Consider the following 18,658-nt stretch of genomic DNA (forward strand, 5'->3'; position numbering starts at 1 on the left):
GGCTCGGCTTTGATGCAGCGATTTATATTTTTACTATTTAAAAACCACCAGTGTCAGAGTGTGTGTGTGTGTGTGTGTGTGTGTGTGTACGTCGAGGTGGATTTGCTGGTCGGCTTCTCTCAATTTTCCTGCATTCAGGATAAACAAGAGACCGAAGGCTAAGACATGCTCAGTGTGGCGGAAACATGCTTCATGACTCCACCGGAGGAAAAAACTGAACCTCAGTAAATGAAATATTTCCCCGTAAAGATTATAAAACAGCAGGATTTTGTAGCAGGCTATTTTTTTTTTTTTTCATTTATTTATTATCATAATTATTGCTCAGAATACATCCGTATTAAAGCCCTGCGTTTATTCGGGCTCTCGCAGGAACTATCAGTGAGAGGTGTGAGGCCAAAAGCCTGTGAGATAAGGCTCTAATGCGAGCAGCTCACCTGTCTGAGGAGATGGAGGCAGCGCTCTGAATACGCTCAGGGAGATTAGATTAAAAATATCACGGCTCTGAGCAGGAACGGGAAGCTCGCTCTGATAGCGGATTCAGTCCGACATTCTCGGGTGAACGGCAGAAGTGGCAGATTGTTGCAATGACATTTTCTACAAAAATAAAAATAAAATGAGGGGAAGGTGAAGGAAAAGATAAACCCGAAGTCACCCGGATAAAGTGAGCCACCAAATCTTGTTTTCTTTTGTCGGAGGAAAAAAATGTGGATGAATGTGTTTGCTGAGAGATTTTTTTCTTGAGGATAAAATTGGGTCATGCTGGAAAATAATTAACAACATGAAGACAGTAACAGTCGGTTCAGTGTTTTATTCCTATTATACAACAACTAGTTCCTGGTAAGGAAGTTGAGAAGTTCAATCCTACAGTACTGATATTTTATTAATTCTAAGGGTAAATTTATCGATCTCACCTGAGAATTTATCAAGAGGAACTGTTAGTTTTCAATGAAAAAACTATAAAAATAACTAATTTTAGATTACATTTTATTTTAAATAAAATTTTCAAGTAAAACCAAATATTTCGCGCTGACTTTGATGTGATGCAGCTCTCAGTCTCAGAAAAGGTCAATATTTTTATTCAATTTCAATAAAAGCTGCTTCTCGAAGTGTTTGGAATTTTTTGCAACTCTTTTAAGACTGAAAATGAAATTGGCGGTTTAGAGATCAACGCTCCTGTTTCTGTATCTTCAGTCACCAATCCAGAGCAAATGAAAAGAATATTCTGATGTGGCGCGTCTCAATCTGCTCACTAGTTCACTACTTAGGGCACTGATCAGGAAAGCGGCCTCGTCTCATTCGCAAAAGACTCCAAGTCCACTGGAACATTCATCCCCTCAAAATAAAACAACACCAATGAACCACAAGAACCAGCAGAGAAAAACTGAAGGTCCATCTTGCACGTTGGAGATAAATGCCAGCGGTGATGATTTACACGCTTATAAGAGCGATGTGAGCAGAACTTGAGTCATGAGTGTTACAGTGACTCAGGGTTTCTGAACTGATACACTGAGCCAGACTCTGGTGAGCTGGAGAACTGATGGAGATGCAGCCCCTGGTGTTTTGCGGTTTGTCCTGACTAAAAAGCATCAGCGTGATGCAGAGTCACCATATTTCTGAATTAGGGTGATTGATGTTCCTATGGTAACCTCGGCCCCTGGTTCTCTGATCCAGACTCGGGATGATGATGATGATGATGATGATGATGATGATGATGATTTATGGATCCCAGCTCTCCAAAAAAGACCTAAATTGCAGCACACCGCAAGCCTGAGTCACTCATCCTTCATGATCAGCTGTATTCCTGCTCTCTGTTGTTCAGGTCTGACCTTCGTCTGCACAGCAAGTCTTTTATCTCCCTAATCAGCACTGAGTTTCAGTTTTCCCTCCGTTCTATGGGAGACCAATTACAGCCCATTACAGGGGAGAGAGAGAGAGAGAGAGAGAGAGAGAGAGAGAGAGAGAGAGAGGACAGTGATTTCAATGAAAAGACGGCTGCTTCTGAAAAAGCCAGAACATGCTCCATTGTGGGTTTCATCATCATCATCATCATCATCATCATCATCATCTTTTTTTTCCTGTCTATCTCTCTGTCTCAATATTATTCTGTTCATCTGTTCCTCCATCACTGCAAATGATCATCAAAACTGAAACGATGGAAAAAATAAAACCAAACTAAAAGTGATGATGATGATGATGATGATGATGATGGTGATGATACTAGATCAATGTAGAAGGTCACAGAATAGAACTGCATGATCAGGAGACTCAACTGTAGTCATAGTAGATTTAAACTAACTACAGTGTTTTCTACTACTTATTGCATATCAACATGAGGTCAGATCACATCACATCACATCACATCAGATCATGTTCAGGTCCAAGAGCTTCTGACCCACATGTACTGATGCAATCTGGTAGAAAGAGCAGTTTGTTTTGGTTCTTTTGAATGTTCTCCCAAAGGTTCCTTATACCAGAACCTTTGATGAAAACATCTCTTATAATTTTTTAAACATCATTATGTCAGGAACTTGAAGATACATTTCTAGGAGAACATCATCCAAAGCATCATGATTCCAATAACTTTTAGAAGAAATGTAGGAGAGCATTTTTTGAACATCATGCATAATAAACGTTCTTCTGAAAGTTTGCTTCATAAACCAGGATAAAAATATTTGTTTTTAACATTTCTTTACTTCTTCACTTTCATCGTAGATTTCTTCTAAATACAGCTTCAGTTCATGCACTTGAGGTTGAAGTGCTTCTGGTATGTGTAGGTTTGTTGTCCACGTCAGTGACGGTGCTTTCAGCAGAACGTGGCGTGAAGTGGTGTAATTATCCTTCGCTCTTGAAAACACTGAGATCATGCAGGTCGCTCTCGGTGTTCTGATCCTCATACGAGTCTCGCAGCTCCGTAACGTTCACACACACAACGTCAGTGGATTGCTAGAGAAGGTCTATTACACTTCACAGTTCCAGAACATTTATGGAGCTTTTTAGACATTCTCTAAAAAACATGCTTCTACCAAGTTTAAGCAGAACATTGAGGAGAAAGTGGTTCCATGATATTTACAGAAACATTATGGTTCTAGGAGCCTTTAGGGAGATTTTTAAAAGAACGCTTTTTGAACATCATGGTTTCAACTTCTCCAAAACATCAAGGTTCCAGGAACCTTTGGAAAGATTTGAATGGAACAGTTTCTCGAACGGTTCTGAGAACTTCAGCTGAAGGTTCTTTCTAAATGCTCTTGGCTCTGTTTCGAGAGAATAAATAAGTGCCAGTCAGACCCGTGTCTCTGCAAGCTGACATCAAGGCTAGAAAAGAGCATTTGTGTGTGTGTGTGTGTGTGTGTGTGTGTGTGTGTGTGTGTGTGTGTGTGTGGAGATTTAAGGGCATGAGAGGACTCTGGAGGCCTGTGGTCAGAGTCTGGCCTTATATTTTTATTTCTTCATCAATCATGTCATCAGCTTTAAATAGGCCTAAAAGAGGAGGAGGAGGATGATGAAGATGAAGATGAAGATGAGGAGGATGAGTTTTTGGAGAATTGAGATGGACGTATGATGACATTGACAATGACACAATGACAAACACGCTGGTACTGAAGATGCTGCTGCTGCTGCTTATTTCTTTTTTTACATTCAGATGATGTGACAAGTGGCTTTCTTCACACACACACACACACACACACACACACACACACACACACACATACACACACTCTCTCTCTCTCCTGACAGATTGATTAGTGTGTAATTATTTCAGATAAAAGATTTTCCACCAAATAACTCTTCACTTTTGAGTGATTTCTGTGGAGAATGAAAGATGCTGCGATGAAGCCGAGTTGCTGTTCCTCACACCATCACTTTAGTTCCTTTTTTAGTTCCTTTTCTCACTTGTTTCAGCCAGTGAAGATAAGCGTTCTTCTACCTGAGTAAAACTTCTGACCTCCTGCTGACCCCAAAAATCTCCTGACAACAGAATATAATTATCTCTCACTCATGAGAACACTGAGATCAGGCAGGTCTCTCTGAGTACTGATCCTGATACGATCCTCATATCTTCTCAAACTTCACACACACACACACACACACATACACACACATCAATGGCCTTCAGAAGATTATTAGATTTTCATGTGAATGTTTATTAAAGAGAACATCTTCCGAACATTACGATTCCTGAAACTTTTAGAAGATTTTCACGAGAATGTTTTCTAACCATCATGGTTCCAAGAACTTATAGAACTATTTTCACAAAAACATGTTTTGAGCATCTTGGTTCCAGGAACTATTAGAAGATTCTCAGAAGAACAGTTTCTAAGAATCACAGTTCCAGCAACTTTTAGAAGATTTTTAGAAGAACAGTTTCTGAGCATCATGGTTCCAGGAACTTTCACAAGAACATTTTCTGAGCGTTTCTTGAGTAAATGAATGAAAGTAAAAATACTTCATTACATTTTTATCTCTGATCTTTAAAAAGCTCTGACACTGGAGACTCTTTCCATAAACAGGAAATGGAAACGTCTACTTCCAGGAAACGTCCCTGTGCTACTGTCAGAGCTGCTGTTATAGAAAATACACTGAAGACCTTCTGACCAATCAGGATCCAGAATTCCAAACTCATCCACAAGACAATCACAGATAAAACGTCCTGTTTATATTCACACTCGCGTTTGTGCCAAAATATCATTTGTAAATGAATTATCTTAAACGAGTGCATCTTCACAGCGTCTCCGGTTCTCCTCCCTCCTAATTCACACCTTGTCCAAATTTCACAACTTCAGTGTGAAGGAAACGACAGGCAGGTGATTAATCGTGCGCTTCACACCTTCAGGGTTGCCAGATTTATCTGATGAATCCCTCTTAGAACAGGAGGTCTTTCAAACAGACTAATAAAGCAAACACTTTTCTTTCTGTTTTTTATTTATCACAACTTAAAGGTCTGGAATTCAGCCATGCTGCCTGGGTTTCACTCCAACTCCACAGTTGTGTGAAATAAAAAACGAATGTAAAAAGCGCTCAGATCGTTCAGCTGAAAGACGGCGTAGGGATTAGCATGAAGGCATCAGGGTGAGAATGTCACCGCATGGCGTGGGCGATTCACACGATTATTTTATTTCTTGATATCACATTTATATATTCCATTCTGACCTCGACCAGCGTTCTATAGGATCCGTGTGAAAGTTTGCTGAAGCAATGAGAAAACTGCTGGAGTTAAAACTCTGAGGAACACGAGGAACACGACTGTGTGTGATGTTGTGCTTAAATCCACTCTGAATGCGAGAGAAGTGCACAAAGAAAAGCTTTTTATTCCTGATGCACCCGAATCCAAACCAGAGTGAAAGTCATGCTTCTGCTACATTTGGATTTGGCTTCATTCATTTCAAAGAACTTTGGCTATGCAGCAAAAGAACTTCCTGAGAACTTTAGAAGACCATTAATAGATGGAAGCTATTTGGACATTCATCAGAAAAGCAGGTAGAATTTCTTCCTGAATGTCATTTTTTTAGGAACGTTCAGGAAAAAGTTTTATGATCTCACATTAATCACAGTATTTGAAGAGATGTTCTGGTTCTAGAAACCTTTAGGAGAATCATTCATGAATCATATGGTTCTATAAACTAGGAGAATGTTTCATGAATGTCTGGTTCAAAGAAATTTTAGGAGAACTTTAGGAGAATATTTCATGAATATCATGGTTCTATGAACTTTTAGGAGAACTTCAGGAGAGCATTTCATGCATTTCATCTTGTGGTTCTAGGTATGTTTGTGAGAACATTTAGTGACATCAATCCTGGTATATTTAAAACATTAGGAGAACAGTATATAAACAATATGGTTCCTCAAACATTGAAATGAATTACGTTATGAACTTTAAGGAGAATTTTAAAAAAGATTTAACAAATGTTATGGCTGTAGGAGCATTTGCAAGAACTTTAGTAGAACATGCTACATTTCAATGAAGTTTTATGAGAATTTGAAGAGAATTCTTGTTAAACTGTATAAATCTTAAAACTGTTAGGAGTTTTTTTTTTGTTTGTTTAATGAATGAATTTCTATATTAAATCTGCTCATTATAGAAAAGCTTCATACAGGGAAAGAGAAGAGCTGATCAGATGGATTATGAAACATTTGGCCACCTTGATGTTAAGTGCTTAGAATTACTTAGAACCACAATCTTCTTCTAAAAGAAAATGTTCCTCTGACTATTTTTTATAGATATATTTTGTTGGAACTAAGACATCCAAAATCATCCAAATGTTACCACAGCATTCATGAGACGTTTTCAAAATAATTTTCTTGATGGAATCTTGATCCACAATGTTCATGAAAGCTTCTCCTACAATATTCCTCAAAGTTCATAGCACCATGATATGAGTTCACCAAAACCATACCTTCCAGGGAAGACTATTTTGCATTTTTCCTGAAAGTTCCTAGAACTGTGAAGTTCTTCTAAAAGCTCCTAAAACTTGTAAAACCACAATGTTCATCTAAAAGTTCTAAAACTGAACGATTTATAAATAGTTTTCTCACAATGCTGTAAAAAATTCCTAGAACCATGATGTTTATCTAAAACTCACTCAAGCCATGATGTTCTTCCAAAATATCCTAAAACCATGATGTTCTTCCAAAAGATCCTAAAACCATGATCTTCTTCCAAATGTTTCTAAAACACAGATGTTCTTCGAAAAGTTCCTAAAAACATGACATTCTTCTAAAAGTTTCTCCAACACTTCCAGACATAAATGTTGATAATGTATTTATTCTATTTTTTATACAAATAAAAGAAAAACCTTTTCTGAGTAGAAGAACCTGTTGTGTGCTGGAGGTTCAATCAGGAGCTCTTCACTCGCACAGAAGTTTTTACTGATGAATCATCTTTCAGCAGAAAAGTAAAACATTCTTCACTCTCAGTGAAGGTTTGATGATGTTGAGGTTAATCAGATCCACATTTTCTCCAAACTGACTTTTTTTCTATGATAAGAATCTAAAATGACCTTTTCACTGGTTCAGGGACGAAAAGGTTTTAATGTCAGAAAGGACCTTCTCACTGCAGGTGCAGTATAGTATCGTTTCTATAGCAACGTTTCATTCACAGGAGTCTGAACAATGGACGCTTTTCTGATCATAAACTTATAAAAGAATGTGAAGGAATGTACAAAGAGTACAGTAAGAGTGCAGTGGGGGTGAAGAGAGTTTCTGATAGGGTGATGAACGTGAAGCTGGAAGTTGAAGGGATGATGATAAATGTCACAAGTGGGCTGTGAGATGGAGGAGAAGGAAAGATTCTGGAGTGAATTAGATGAAGTGGTAGAAGGTGTAGGAATGAAAGATTGGTGATTGGGGCAGACTTTAATGGGCATGTAGGTGAAGGGAACAGAGGTGATGAGGAGGTGATGGTAGGTATGGTCTTAAGGAGAGGAATGTGGAAGGGCAGATGAAGCAGATTTTGCTAAAAGGATGGAAATGGCAGTGGTGAACACGTATTTTAAGAAGAAGGAGGATCATAGGGTGACGTATAAGAGTGGAGGAAGGTGCACACAGGTGGACTATGTGCTATGCAGGAGATGCAACCTGAAGGAGATTGGAGACTGTAAGGTGTTGGTGGGGGACAGTGTAGCTAGACAGCATCGGATGGTGGTCTGTAGGATGGTTTTGGAGGCAAAGAAGAAGAGGAGGAAAGTAAGGACTGAAAGAAGAATAAGATGGTGGAAACTGAAGGAGGAAGAGTGTATTGTGAGGTTCAGGGAAGAGGTCAGACAGGAGCTCGGTGGTGGTGAGTGAGAGAATGCTGAGGATGGAGACACCAGGAAGGAGGAAAAGAGAAAGATCAAGGAGGAGGTTTATGGATGTGGTGAGGGAAGACATGCAGGTAGTTGGTGTGAAAGAGGCAGATGTAGAGGACAGGGGGGATGGAGACGGATGATCCTCTGTGGCGCCCCCTAACGGGAGAAGCTAAAAGAAGAAGAAGAGGTTCCTAGAAGCATGAAATTCAGAAAAGGTTTAATGCTCCTAAAGGTTCCCAACACCAGATTTATTATTTTAAATATTATATATTTTCGGTGATTTGTTTCCACAGTAAATGTGACTATAAATGGATAAAAACTAATAAGGAATGATTCACTGATTGGTTGCTGTAGTATAAAAGAAATAAATCTCATCTTTAGATCTTTACCTCCATGTTTTATTTTGTACTTATTCCATCCTAAAGCAGTCATTAATCATTTGTCATATCTGTTGCTTAGCAACTAGGAAGCGCACAGAGATGTTCGAGTCGAACACTGGAACTGTACCTGGGTGTGATTAATCCTCAATGTAGTCTACAAGAAGTGTAATGGGCTTTATTCAGGCATCTAATAATAATCACACACACACACACACACACACACACACACACACACACACACACACACACACACCTCAAATCTACAAATCAAAATACAACAAAGCTGGAGCAAAGTGTAGAAGAAAAAAACACCAGAAATCCACTGATGGAGTCACAAAAATCCATTAATTATCTTCTCGGATTTCTAGACTCTTTTAGATTATTACTGTTCTAAAAAAAATCCCTAGACGCATAATGTTCAGTAAATGTTTCTTAAAAAGTTTCTTAGACCATAACACTTTTTTGTTATGAAAGTTTTACTAAAATGATCCTAATAGTCCCTAGAAACATACAGATCAGAGAACCTTCCCTCATAGTTCTACTGAATATTTCTAGAACCACAAGATCCAAATTGCATTCTTCTAATGTTCTCCTTAAAGTCCCTTTCTGAACAATGGTGTTCAGAAAGCATTCTTCTGAAAACGTTCTAAAAGTTATTAAAAAAAAAAAGAAGTTCGACAAAATTCTCCTAAAAGTATTCAGAAGTATGATGTTTAGAAAATGTTCCTCTAAAAATATCTAGAATAACCTTCCCTCAACATTTTACTGAAACTTTTATTATTCTGTAACCACAATGATCCGAAAACATTTCCTTAATGGTTCCTAAAACAGCAAAATTCAGGAATGTTTTTTCTCCCAGAAGCAGAACATTCACAAAAAGTTCCTATAGAACCATAACTCTCACTAAACTTTCCCATAAACTTTTCCTCATCCACAATCCCGGAGCCGTGACCTTCAGCACACATCCTTCTAAATGTCTCGATTTTTTAATTGCACAATCTAAAAATGTTCTCCTGAAGTTCTTTTAGAGATTTTTTACAACCCTACAGTTAAAAAAAAGAAAGACATTGTTGTTGCTCATGTTGCAGGGTGCACAAACTTTTGCACTCCAGTCTATGAACTCCACACATCCAGATCTGTTTATTTCAGAGTTTTATCGAGCATCAGCATTAAACTTCCAACCGTTTTCATTTCCTCTCTCACTTCCTGTCAGAGCTTTGTACAAAGCTGAGAATCCAAATCTCCTTTCTTTCTTTTCTTCTTTCTTTTTTTCCTCCTCAAATCCCCCGTGTCTCACTTTGCTCCGGTGATCCTGACGTTCTCATGGTCTATTTATTCCTCTGTTCATGCATTTTCATCCAAATCCTATTAGAGACTTTATTATACACAGCAGCGAGCAGAACACAATCCTGCACTGTAATGTATATCGATCCCGGCTTCATGGTTCGCTGCTATAAATACGTTTCTCACGCCACTCACTCATCCCCTGCAGCTGACGTGAACGACGTGAGCGGCGTGATGAACGCGAGATGCTTTTCAGAGCCTGGGACAGGGAAAGAGGAGAAAAGTTGAGTGTGTGAGGATGAATGAGGAGAGGAATGTGAGCTCTGGCACGCTGAAGTACTTCATTAATTAAAAGGACCAGTGGAAATATTGACATTTCGCTCGGATGGAACTGCATCAGCACACACTCAGATGTTACTGTCGGTGCAAAATCTCCAGGGTCTTTAATTAGTTTAGTATTTTGTCAAACTCGAGACTGAGGTTCTGTTTATTGTTCGTTCGTTACGTGATTGTCGCGGTCCGCAGTGTTGCCATGGTTCGCTAATTACAGCTCGTCTTTCGCATTTTAACCGCCAGGTCTGAGTCTGTGAGCGAAGTGAGATCTAAACGATAGAAATGGAACCTCATGATGTGAAATAATCGCATTAATAAACAGTTTAAAATAACAAACTTCGGAATGCGATTGGTTGGAAGTTCAGGTGTGAATAGTAGATTGTGATCAGTTTTTTTAAAACAAATGTTTTACAGAAAAAAACTAGTTTAGTGAAGAACCCTAGAACAGTGTTTTCATATCAGAAAGGTTTCAAATTCAATCACATTTTGGAACATAACATTCTTTAATTATCCAGTAAACACATAAAGAACCTGCAAAGAACATTATCTTCTCCTACAGGTTGGGCTTTGTTTATGATTTTATTATATAACATCTAGAACCTTCTTGTCACTTGGTGGAAACACCCCAATAAATCATTCAAAAGGTCTTTGTTAAACACATCAGGTTCTTCAGTGGTTCTTAGCGGGGTCATTAGATAGATAAAGGTTCTTAGATTCTGAAATGGGTTTGGACTTGGAGTCCTTATTTATCAGGAACTTCAGGGTTCTCCAAAAGCACCCAACATCAAAGCGTTTATCAGTAAAAGGTTCCTATGAGAAGTAGAGTTAAGAAACTTAAATAAAACTCTATACAAGAACCTGTTCATTTTCTGTCTTTTTCTTTTTGCTTTTTTAAATAACTGTTTCATTGAAGGTTCTGTAAAGATCTTTTCACTTCCAAAACTGATAAAGTGACGCTGTGTTGAAAAGTTCTAGACAGAGAAGTTTTTTTTAGTTCTCCAAAATCCATGTTCCACAGTACCATGATGTAGAGTTGAGTATGAATGACATCTCTTGGTTGTTTTTTTAAGCTTTTCAGTAGAAAATTAACAGATATTTGTGAAATAGAATTATTGAGAGGAAAAAAGCGTAAGAAAGAGAAACGGAATTAGTTGTGGAAGTGCGCGAGCGCCGTCTGGGCGGGACGAAGTGTGCAAACCGTGTCCTCTGAGGATCGCTAGACCGGAGTCCAAGCCAGGTTTTAATTATCTCAAAAACGCATAAAAACTCCCTTTGCTTAGCTTTTGGCTGCGTTCGGCGTCGCGACGTCTCCTGCTGCGCCGGAACGTGCCGGAACGCGCCGGTGCGATCCAGCGTTCGCATTCAGTTGCCATAACAACAATAAAAACATCAACAGCAAGGTCGATACTTGTAGTACACCAGAATGGAACATTTTATCATGTTTATATGGTGTTTTTGTTGATATTAAAGGCAATTAAGAAGCTCTGAAGCTATAAAGAAGCGGCACATGACCTGCCAAGGCGTCTGTAGGTGTAGCGGTCAACTTCTGTCGTTTTTCTCTTAATCCTAACAACATGATTAGCATGACGACCTGCTCGATCGCAGACGCAAATAAACACCTGTAGTGGTTTTTCCCCAATAAAATATCAACATAATAGATCTAAAAGATATATTTTTTAGATTTCTTTATTGTTTTGTATCTCATTCTATTTTTGATTCACTGAAGTAGGGTTTTTTTTTGCCAAAGCAAGCTGCCAAGTTTTCTTCTACATCAAAGCCCGAGTCATCCCTGCGAACGCGAGATCTCACGGGAGTCACTGCGGCATGAGAGGGAATGGAAATAAAAAAGGAGTGACAGGTGAAACGGTGAACTGAAAGAAAGGCTGAACAATGCTGATGCCAGGGCTGACATATTTGAATAAAAATAAAAAAAGGTCTCAACCTCGTTGAAGGACCTCATAATTCGAACATGGGAAGGTCACGAATCAAAGCTGTACCACCAGTGTTACGCAAAAGTTGCTTCACTGCACTGTTCTGCGTATAAAATGTATAGATAAAAAAACCTGGAAGAACAAAGCAGCAATTAAAAATCTCTTTTTTGGGGTAAAAGAAATGAAAATGGTGGAAATGCACATCCTGGTACTATTACAGAATTATGATGAATAGGCAGCTTTGGTGTTTGGCCAAAAATGTATAATAGAATAGAATAATAAAGATGTTTTCTGTTGAAATGTGTTAATGTAATGTGTGCAGAAGGAGTCTTCAGTGTCGGTACTTTCTACCAGTCGGAGGTAAAACTCAGAACACAGGAGATTTGAGTTTTTCTTAACGAGAGAGAATATAAAGATACTGGTGAAGAAATGAGTGTTTATAGCTGCTATAAGGTAAGTGAGAACAGGAAGTGACCTGTTTTATGTAAATATATATATATATACACGAGGTGATTTCAAAAAGACTAGTTTTGTAACACACCAACAGGTGGCAGCACAAGGCTGCACACACAGTCACAGGGAGCACCTTCATAAGTCAGTGTGCGATAAAACATGGTTCTGTGTACATCGGGAGCCGTGCAACTGGTGCTGTTCTGATCACGTGCATTTCCAAGTTTGCAATTTCATCATGGACAAGATGCTCCACAATGACAATACACCCTGTCACCAAGCTCTTCTCACACGTGAGTTTCTCAGCAGAAACAACATCCACATCCACTCTACATGCCAGATTTGGCTCCTGTGGATTTCACCCTCTTTCCAAAGATGAAGATTAGCTTAAAGGTGACCCTTTTGACACTGTTGAGGAGAAAAGAAGAATACCAGGACACGTTCCAGAAGAACACTGGGGGCGCTGTTTTGCTTTGCAAGGGGACTATTTTGAAGGTGATGGTGTGGAAAGTAGATAAATAAAGATCTTTCTCTTATTAATTTGATTAGAGAGAATAAAAGAGAGCCTGGTGAAGGAACAAATGTTAGCTGCTATAACGTAAGTGAAAACAGGAATTTGTGCAGTTATAAGAAATTATCACCTTCAGGGTTTTAATATTCAGAAGATTCTGCTGTAAAACTGAACAAAGAGGTAAATAAGTGCAGTGCCGGTAGTGAAAGAGGTGTGAACACAGCGAGGAGTGATAAATGGTGGAAAAGGAAAAAAAGGAGGAAGTGATCCATTACTGTGAGCTGCAAACAAATCAAACTGCTGCGCCATGTATAGATCATGTGATCTTTTTTAACCAATCACAGCCAGGGAGCAGGGTTAGGTGAGGATTCAGATACTGTGCTACTGTAGATCTTTGGGTTCATAGTGCTTTATTAATGGTGTAGTAATAGTACACAAGCAGGATTTAATCAGTAATTACATCTTATAAACACTTCTGTTTATGAACAATGTTTAAAATGAGGTCATTACAACATTCAGGTCGAATAAGATGTCTATAAGAAGTAGAGCTGATTTTCCTTACTGATACAATTAAGCTTAAAAACTTGAGGAACTCAGAAGGAACTCTTGAGAAACTCTCGTTTATTAAGGGGTTTGTTAGGTGATGAAGTGTTCTCAGCTTCCCCAAAACATTTCTACTCTATACAGGAACCCCGTTCATTCTTGTTTTTGCTTTTCTTTTTAGAGAAAAATAAAGGGTTCCTTGAAGGTTCCTCAAAGGTTTCTTCACTTTCAAAACCAATTCTGTTTAAATGGTCCTAAGCAAAGCATTTTTTTCTTTCAGTTTTACTTTCATCATATAGTTGTAACTTTTTCTGCTGAAAATTGTGTAGTGTAGTATGTAGATGATCCATTGCTCTCCATCATCCATTATTGAGTTAAATCCATGTCTCATCACTCTCACGATCTAATGCACCACACCATTCCTGACTTCCTCCCTTAATAAGATATAAACAGTGCACTCCATATTGTTTTAATGTCACTGTTCTATGAGATTTTGTGAAACAGATTTGTTTCCTTTTACAGTGTGAACTTAAGCGTCTGATTCCTGTTTGATCTCTAAAACATCTCAGTTGCTGTTCTCACATTACGTTATAGCAGCTATAAACACTCACTCCCTCATTCTACAATCCTCTCTTTATTCTTTCTCTTCAAATCATCAGCAACCTTTTATGTGGACCATCAGCAGTCCCAAGTTCCCGTGAATTAACTGGGTTTTTTTAATTACGATTTTTAAGCTTAATTTTTTTTATTATTATTATTATTTTTTTTTTTTTTGGTGAATAGATTCAGGTTTTTGCAAATATTATTTAAAAATAGTGGGCAAACTAACGAAAATTTAAAAGTTAAACAGTGGCAAATAGTAATTTTAATGTTTGTTTATATTTTAATATGTTGCTTTTTTATAAAGTAGTGCTCATGCACCTGCGTATAAAATAAATTAAAAAAACAAGCAAACAATTATAAATAGTATTTATTTATTTATCTATATATTTCTTTATTTTAGTTTTTTTATGTTTTAAATGTTATTATTTTAATATGTAGATGTTTTTATGTTTATAACAGCCTGTGTAATGAGCATTGTATAGATGTAGTAATAAATAAATCAATCAATCAATCACACACAAATTTAGGGCTGTATGAGTTTAATATATAAAATATTGATATCATAGTAAATCATTTTGTTTATTTTATTTACTTTATTAAATTATTACTTTATTTAATTTGTCTGTTTGTTTATTAGCTAATTTATATACACAGTATTCTTCGTTTCTTTTTCATTTTCTTTTTTGGTTGTTTCCTTTTAAAGATAAGATTCTTTTATATACTATAAATATAAAACATTGTGAAAGAATGTTGATATAAGATCAGGATTATGGTATTGTAATGTATATAAAGCAAAAAAAAGTGCCATTGGAATGCTGTAGACCAACTTTATAAATACAAAAATCAATTTTCTTATAAATCTGTTCACATAAAGAATGCAGAAAGGTTCGAGAGCGAATCACAACACATGAGAGAATCGATGAATAAAACCTGTCTGTGTGTATATATTTATATAAATCATATAAACCGCTCTGTAACCTGCACATTAATAATCATTCAGAGAAAAAAACACATGCAGGACCATGATGGATCTGCACTTAAATAAGTGGACGTTTCCCGACCCCTCCCTCTGCACCAGCCACATTTCATTCATGAGCAGTGTATTAGTCTTTCCCTCGTTTGGATTCGTCCCAATAAAGGACACGGCGCGTCCCCGAGGACCAAAGTCGACGTTAAAGTCTTCTCCGCTTGTCTAATTAGCAGCCTCGTCTCGATAAATCGTCCTCCCGAGAAGCGCAGAAGAAGAACGCTTTAATTAATCTCTACTCATCAAGCTGTTCAAGGAAAAAGAGGGAAAAAAGAAAGGAGGAGGAGATGGGAGGGGGGGGGGGTCGGACCGGGTGTAGTGTAGCATCTCTGTTTGATCGGAGAAGGAGCACATATCCATACACACACACACACACACACACACACACAGACACACTGTAACCCAGAGCCACGGTTTAGTGCCGCAAACCACAAAGAAGAAACTTACAGCACACAATAAACAGTTTCAGTCTCACAGATAAAACCAGGATGGAAAAGTTGAAATCCTCATTCATCTCTCTGATTCCACAACATCTCAGAGAGCAAATCAAACATCACCCTCATCATCATCATCATCATGATGCACGAACCCGGTGTGTCCCCCAAAAACAATCCCAGACACTGATGTGCTGCTGTGATCAGCAACAAAAGAAGGATTAAAAAAAAAAAAAGAAAAAGAAAGGAATCTGCACCGACCTGCTGTTGAGGCTGAAATGGGGGAGGAAGAGAAGGACGCAGACTGCTCCGAGGAATTTCATCTCTCGTTCTTTTGCTCTCCGTGTGCTCTCCTCTGTGTTCCTTTCGGTGATGTTCTCCTCGCTCTCCTCGTCTCTTTCCCTCCTCCCTCTCGTCCTCGGCTCGCTCTCTCGCTCGCTTGCTCTCAGCGCAGGCGCCGTGCAGCTTCAAGCAGTGTGTGTGTGTGTGTGTGTGTGTGTGTGTGTGTGTGTGTGTGTGTGTGTGTGTGTGTGTGTGTGTGTGTGAGCTTCGGGAGGTTTAAATAACAATATGTAGCGAGACGCTGGATCTTAGAGAAACACAGATTGAGATGGACAGACAAGCAGAATGATGAATGATGTCATAACCGGTGCAGCTGCTTTCGGCTCGAATACCTGCCTTTACACTTCTTTTCATCCACAAGGGGGCGCTATGGCACTCGCATAGCCTTTATTTGTTTTAACAGCTCATTTGGACCTCATAAACCCGTAACGCTGACTGTTATGGGCGACTGTCTGGCTGTTCCTCGTCATATATCACACCGGTTTACCAACAAGCGCACGTTGTTTTTTTCTGTTGTTGTTTGAACGTGATGTTTTCGTCACTTTTAACGTTGCTGTGGTAACTTACGCTCCAGCAGCTATAAACACTCGCTCTCTCACACGCCTCTCTTTATACTTTCTATTCAATTAATCAAAGAAAACTAAAAAGGAGGGAGGTGTTACTGTTGTGGTTAAGGGATTGGTGTTTAGATACAAAGGTCATGAGTTCAAATCCCGGCCACACCAAGCTGCCCCTCGTGGGGCCTCTGAGTGAAGCCCTTATGTTGTATAAATGGGATAAAGGAAAGAGGTCATCTGACAAATGTGCAATTATCTCAGGTATAAAACTGAGCAGGTTACGGTTTTTGCTCAAGCACCCTGCAGTGTCAGTTTGGCAGTGCTGGGATTCGAACTCATGACCTTCTGATTAGAAGCCCAATTTATTTACTAATGAGATACCACACCTCCCATCTGTAAACTCTTCCTGTCCTGAAGATTTCAGGAAGCTACTAAGCACTGAAACTGGAGACTCCTTCCATACATACATACATAAATACACTGCCTTTCCTTAGAGTAGATTAGATTAGATTAGATTAGATTAGATTAGGTTAGGTTAGATGGGATTAGATTAAATTAGATGTAATTAAATGAATTTAGATTAGATTAGATTAGATACAATTAGATACATTTAGAATGTATCAGATTAGAATAGAATAGAATAGATTAGATTAGATTAGAATAGAATAGAATAGAATAGAATAGAATAGAATAGAATAGAATAGAATAGAATCGATCAGATTACATTTTTGGGCCAAGCACCATCTCTGCCCATAAAACAATAAACAGATGTTTTTTTATATAAATGTACTCGGTGGAATCAAACAGTTTCAAGGCTGGTTTTGTAACACGCCAACAGGTGGCAGCACAGGGCTGCGCACACAGTCACAGGGCGCACCGACCTTCATAAGTAAGTGTGTCAAAAGACATTTTCCCGTGTACATACGGAACTGTCCAGGCAATCCTCACATGGGATTAAACTTGTCGCTGCCGAGTTCTTCTCCAGGCTGTTGTTCCAGGAGCAGAAGGAACACCGCCTCGAAGTCTGTCGTGAACTCAGTCAGCGTACCATGAACAAGATCCTTCATGAGGAGGATCATTACTGGTGAGGAAACTCAGGTGTACGAGTACGAGACTGTGATGAGCAACAGACTTTACAGTGAAGAGCTCGTCATCTCCACCACTGAACCGAGGGAATGCTGCCAGTTTAATGCGTCTGAGGGAGAACATTCAGAGTAAGAGACCAGATCTTTTTCATTTCTTCTCCAAAGGTTTTGTTTTGTTGTTGTTCAGTCGTCACCGAACCTGTCTCACAGCATCCTGAGACCAGCAGGAACAGAACTGAATATTCGGTATGAAAGATGTTTCAGTTCGTCCGTTACTTACAAACTAATTTGATGGCAAAGTCCCCTAACAGGAAGTGAGGTCAAATCTGATCCACTATTTCACAGACTGCCATCAGGTTTAGTTTTGCACCCGAAAGCAAACTCTGATAGTCCTGATGGTCTCTGGTCTTTTTTACTCACAAAGCTGAGAGCTTGACCCTCTTCATCACTGTTTGTAGCTGTATTCATTTCTGCTCTACTTGGCAATGAAGATGTTTAAAAAGGAAGCAATAAAAAAGATTTGAAGTGCACCCATTGTAGGGAACAAAAAACTAATAACTGGCCAAAGAACCCTTGAGAAACTCTAAAGAATTTGTTGGGGAAAACGTCATCACATTTGTTCCCATTTCTTAATCTGAGCAAAACTTCTGGGGTCTTTGTTCTTGAAAGAAAGTGTTGTTTTTGTTCAGAGTCACTTAGAAAGACCACTGAAAGGTTTTGGATGTGTTGGAGATGTTTTGCTCAGTTTATGAATATCATTTCACGCATCTCATCGTTAATGTAACAGAGCTATAATGATAATTCTCCACAGAGCACCTCGCTGGTGTAACGGAGAAGATTCAGGTTTGGTCTGATTGTACCTTTGTGACGTAAAAAGAGCAGAAAAGAGATGTTGCTGTACGGAGAACATTTATAACACTGGTGAAGAATTAAATATTCTGTTTGCCTCTGTTGTATGTGACTGGTAGCTTTAATTAAAATCATGTTTCCCAAATTAAAATTTGGAGCGTGTTGTCCGGTTATTGGATTCCCCCTCGGGTCAGGAACAAACCTGATTTCAGAAATTAAAGCGTATCGATTTCAAAGAGACAAACCTCAGCGGAGACGAGATGAACTCTAGTGCACACTTTGAGCACAACTCGTAATAAAAGTCCTCATCAAACTCACCGGGTTTATACACACAGCATCCAAGCATGACTTCCTGATGATCCGTGAACCGATCCGAGGACGTTATCAACAGCATTTCAGCCTCACAATACGCAATATAAACATCATCTTCATTCAAAGAAGGAATATTTCCCATCTTTAAGCTGAGAAAGTAACAAACACATCCAAACTGCGACAATCAGGTACCTGGGTAATGCCTGAGGAGGTTAAAGTTATATTAAGGTGAG

The 18,658-nt window shown here is 38.7% G+C and overlaps 1 protein-coding gene across 1 annotated transcript in view; it reads right to left on the reverse strand.

Annotated features, from left to right (window-relative positions):
• Window positions 1-15,789, reverse strand: part of luzp2 (leucine zipper protein 2) — a 97,672-nt gene extending 81,883 nt beyond the window's left edge. Inside the window, exon 1 of the mRNA XM_046865073.1 lies at window positions 15,542-15,789. Coding sequence (XP_046721029.1) covers window positions 15,542-15,603 — 62 coding nt within the window. The 5' untranslated portion in view covers window positions 15,604-15,789. The remainder of the gene's footprint in view (window positions 1-15,541) is intronic.
• Window positions 15,790-18,658: the final 2,869 nt, after the last annotated feature.

Source organism: Silurus meridionalis, chromosome 13, assembly GCF_014805685.1.
Source record: "Silurus meridionalis isolate SWU-2019-XX chromosome 13, ASM1480568v1, whole genome shotgun sequence".
NCBI classification, from domain to species: domain Eukaryota; kingdom Metazoa; phylum Chordata; class Actinopteri; order Siluriformes; family Siluridae; genus Silurus; species Silurus meridionalis.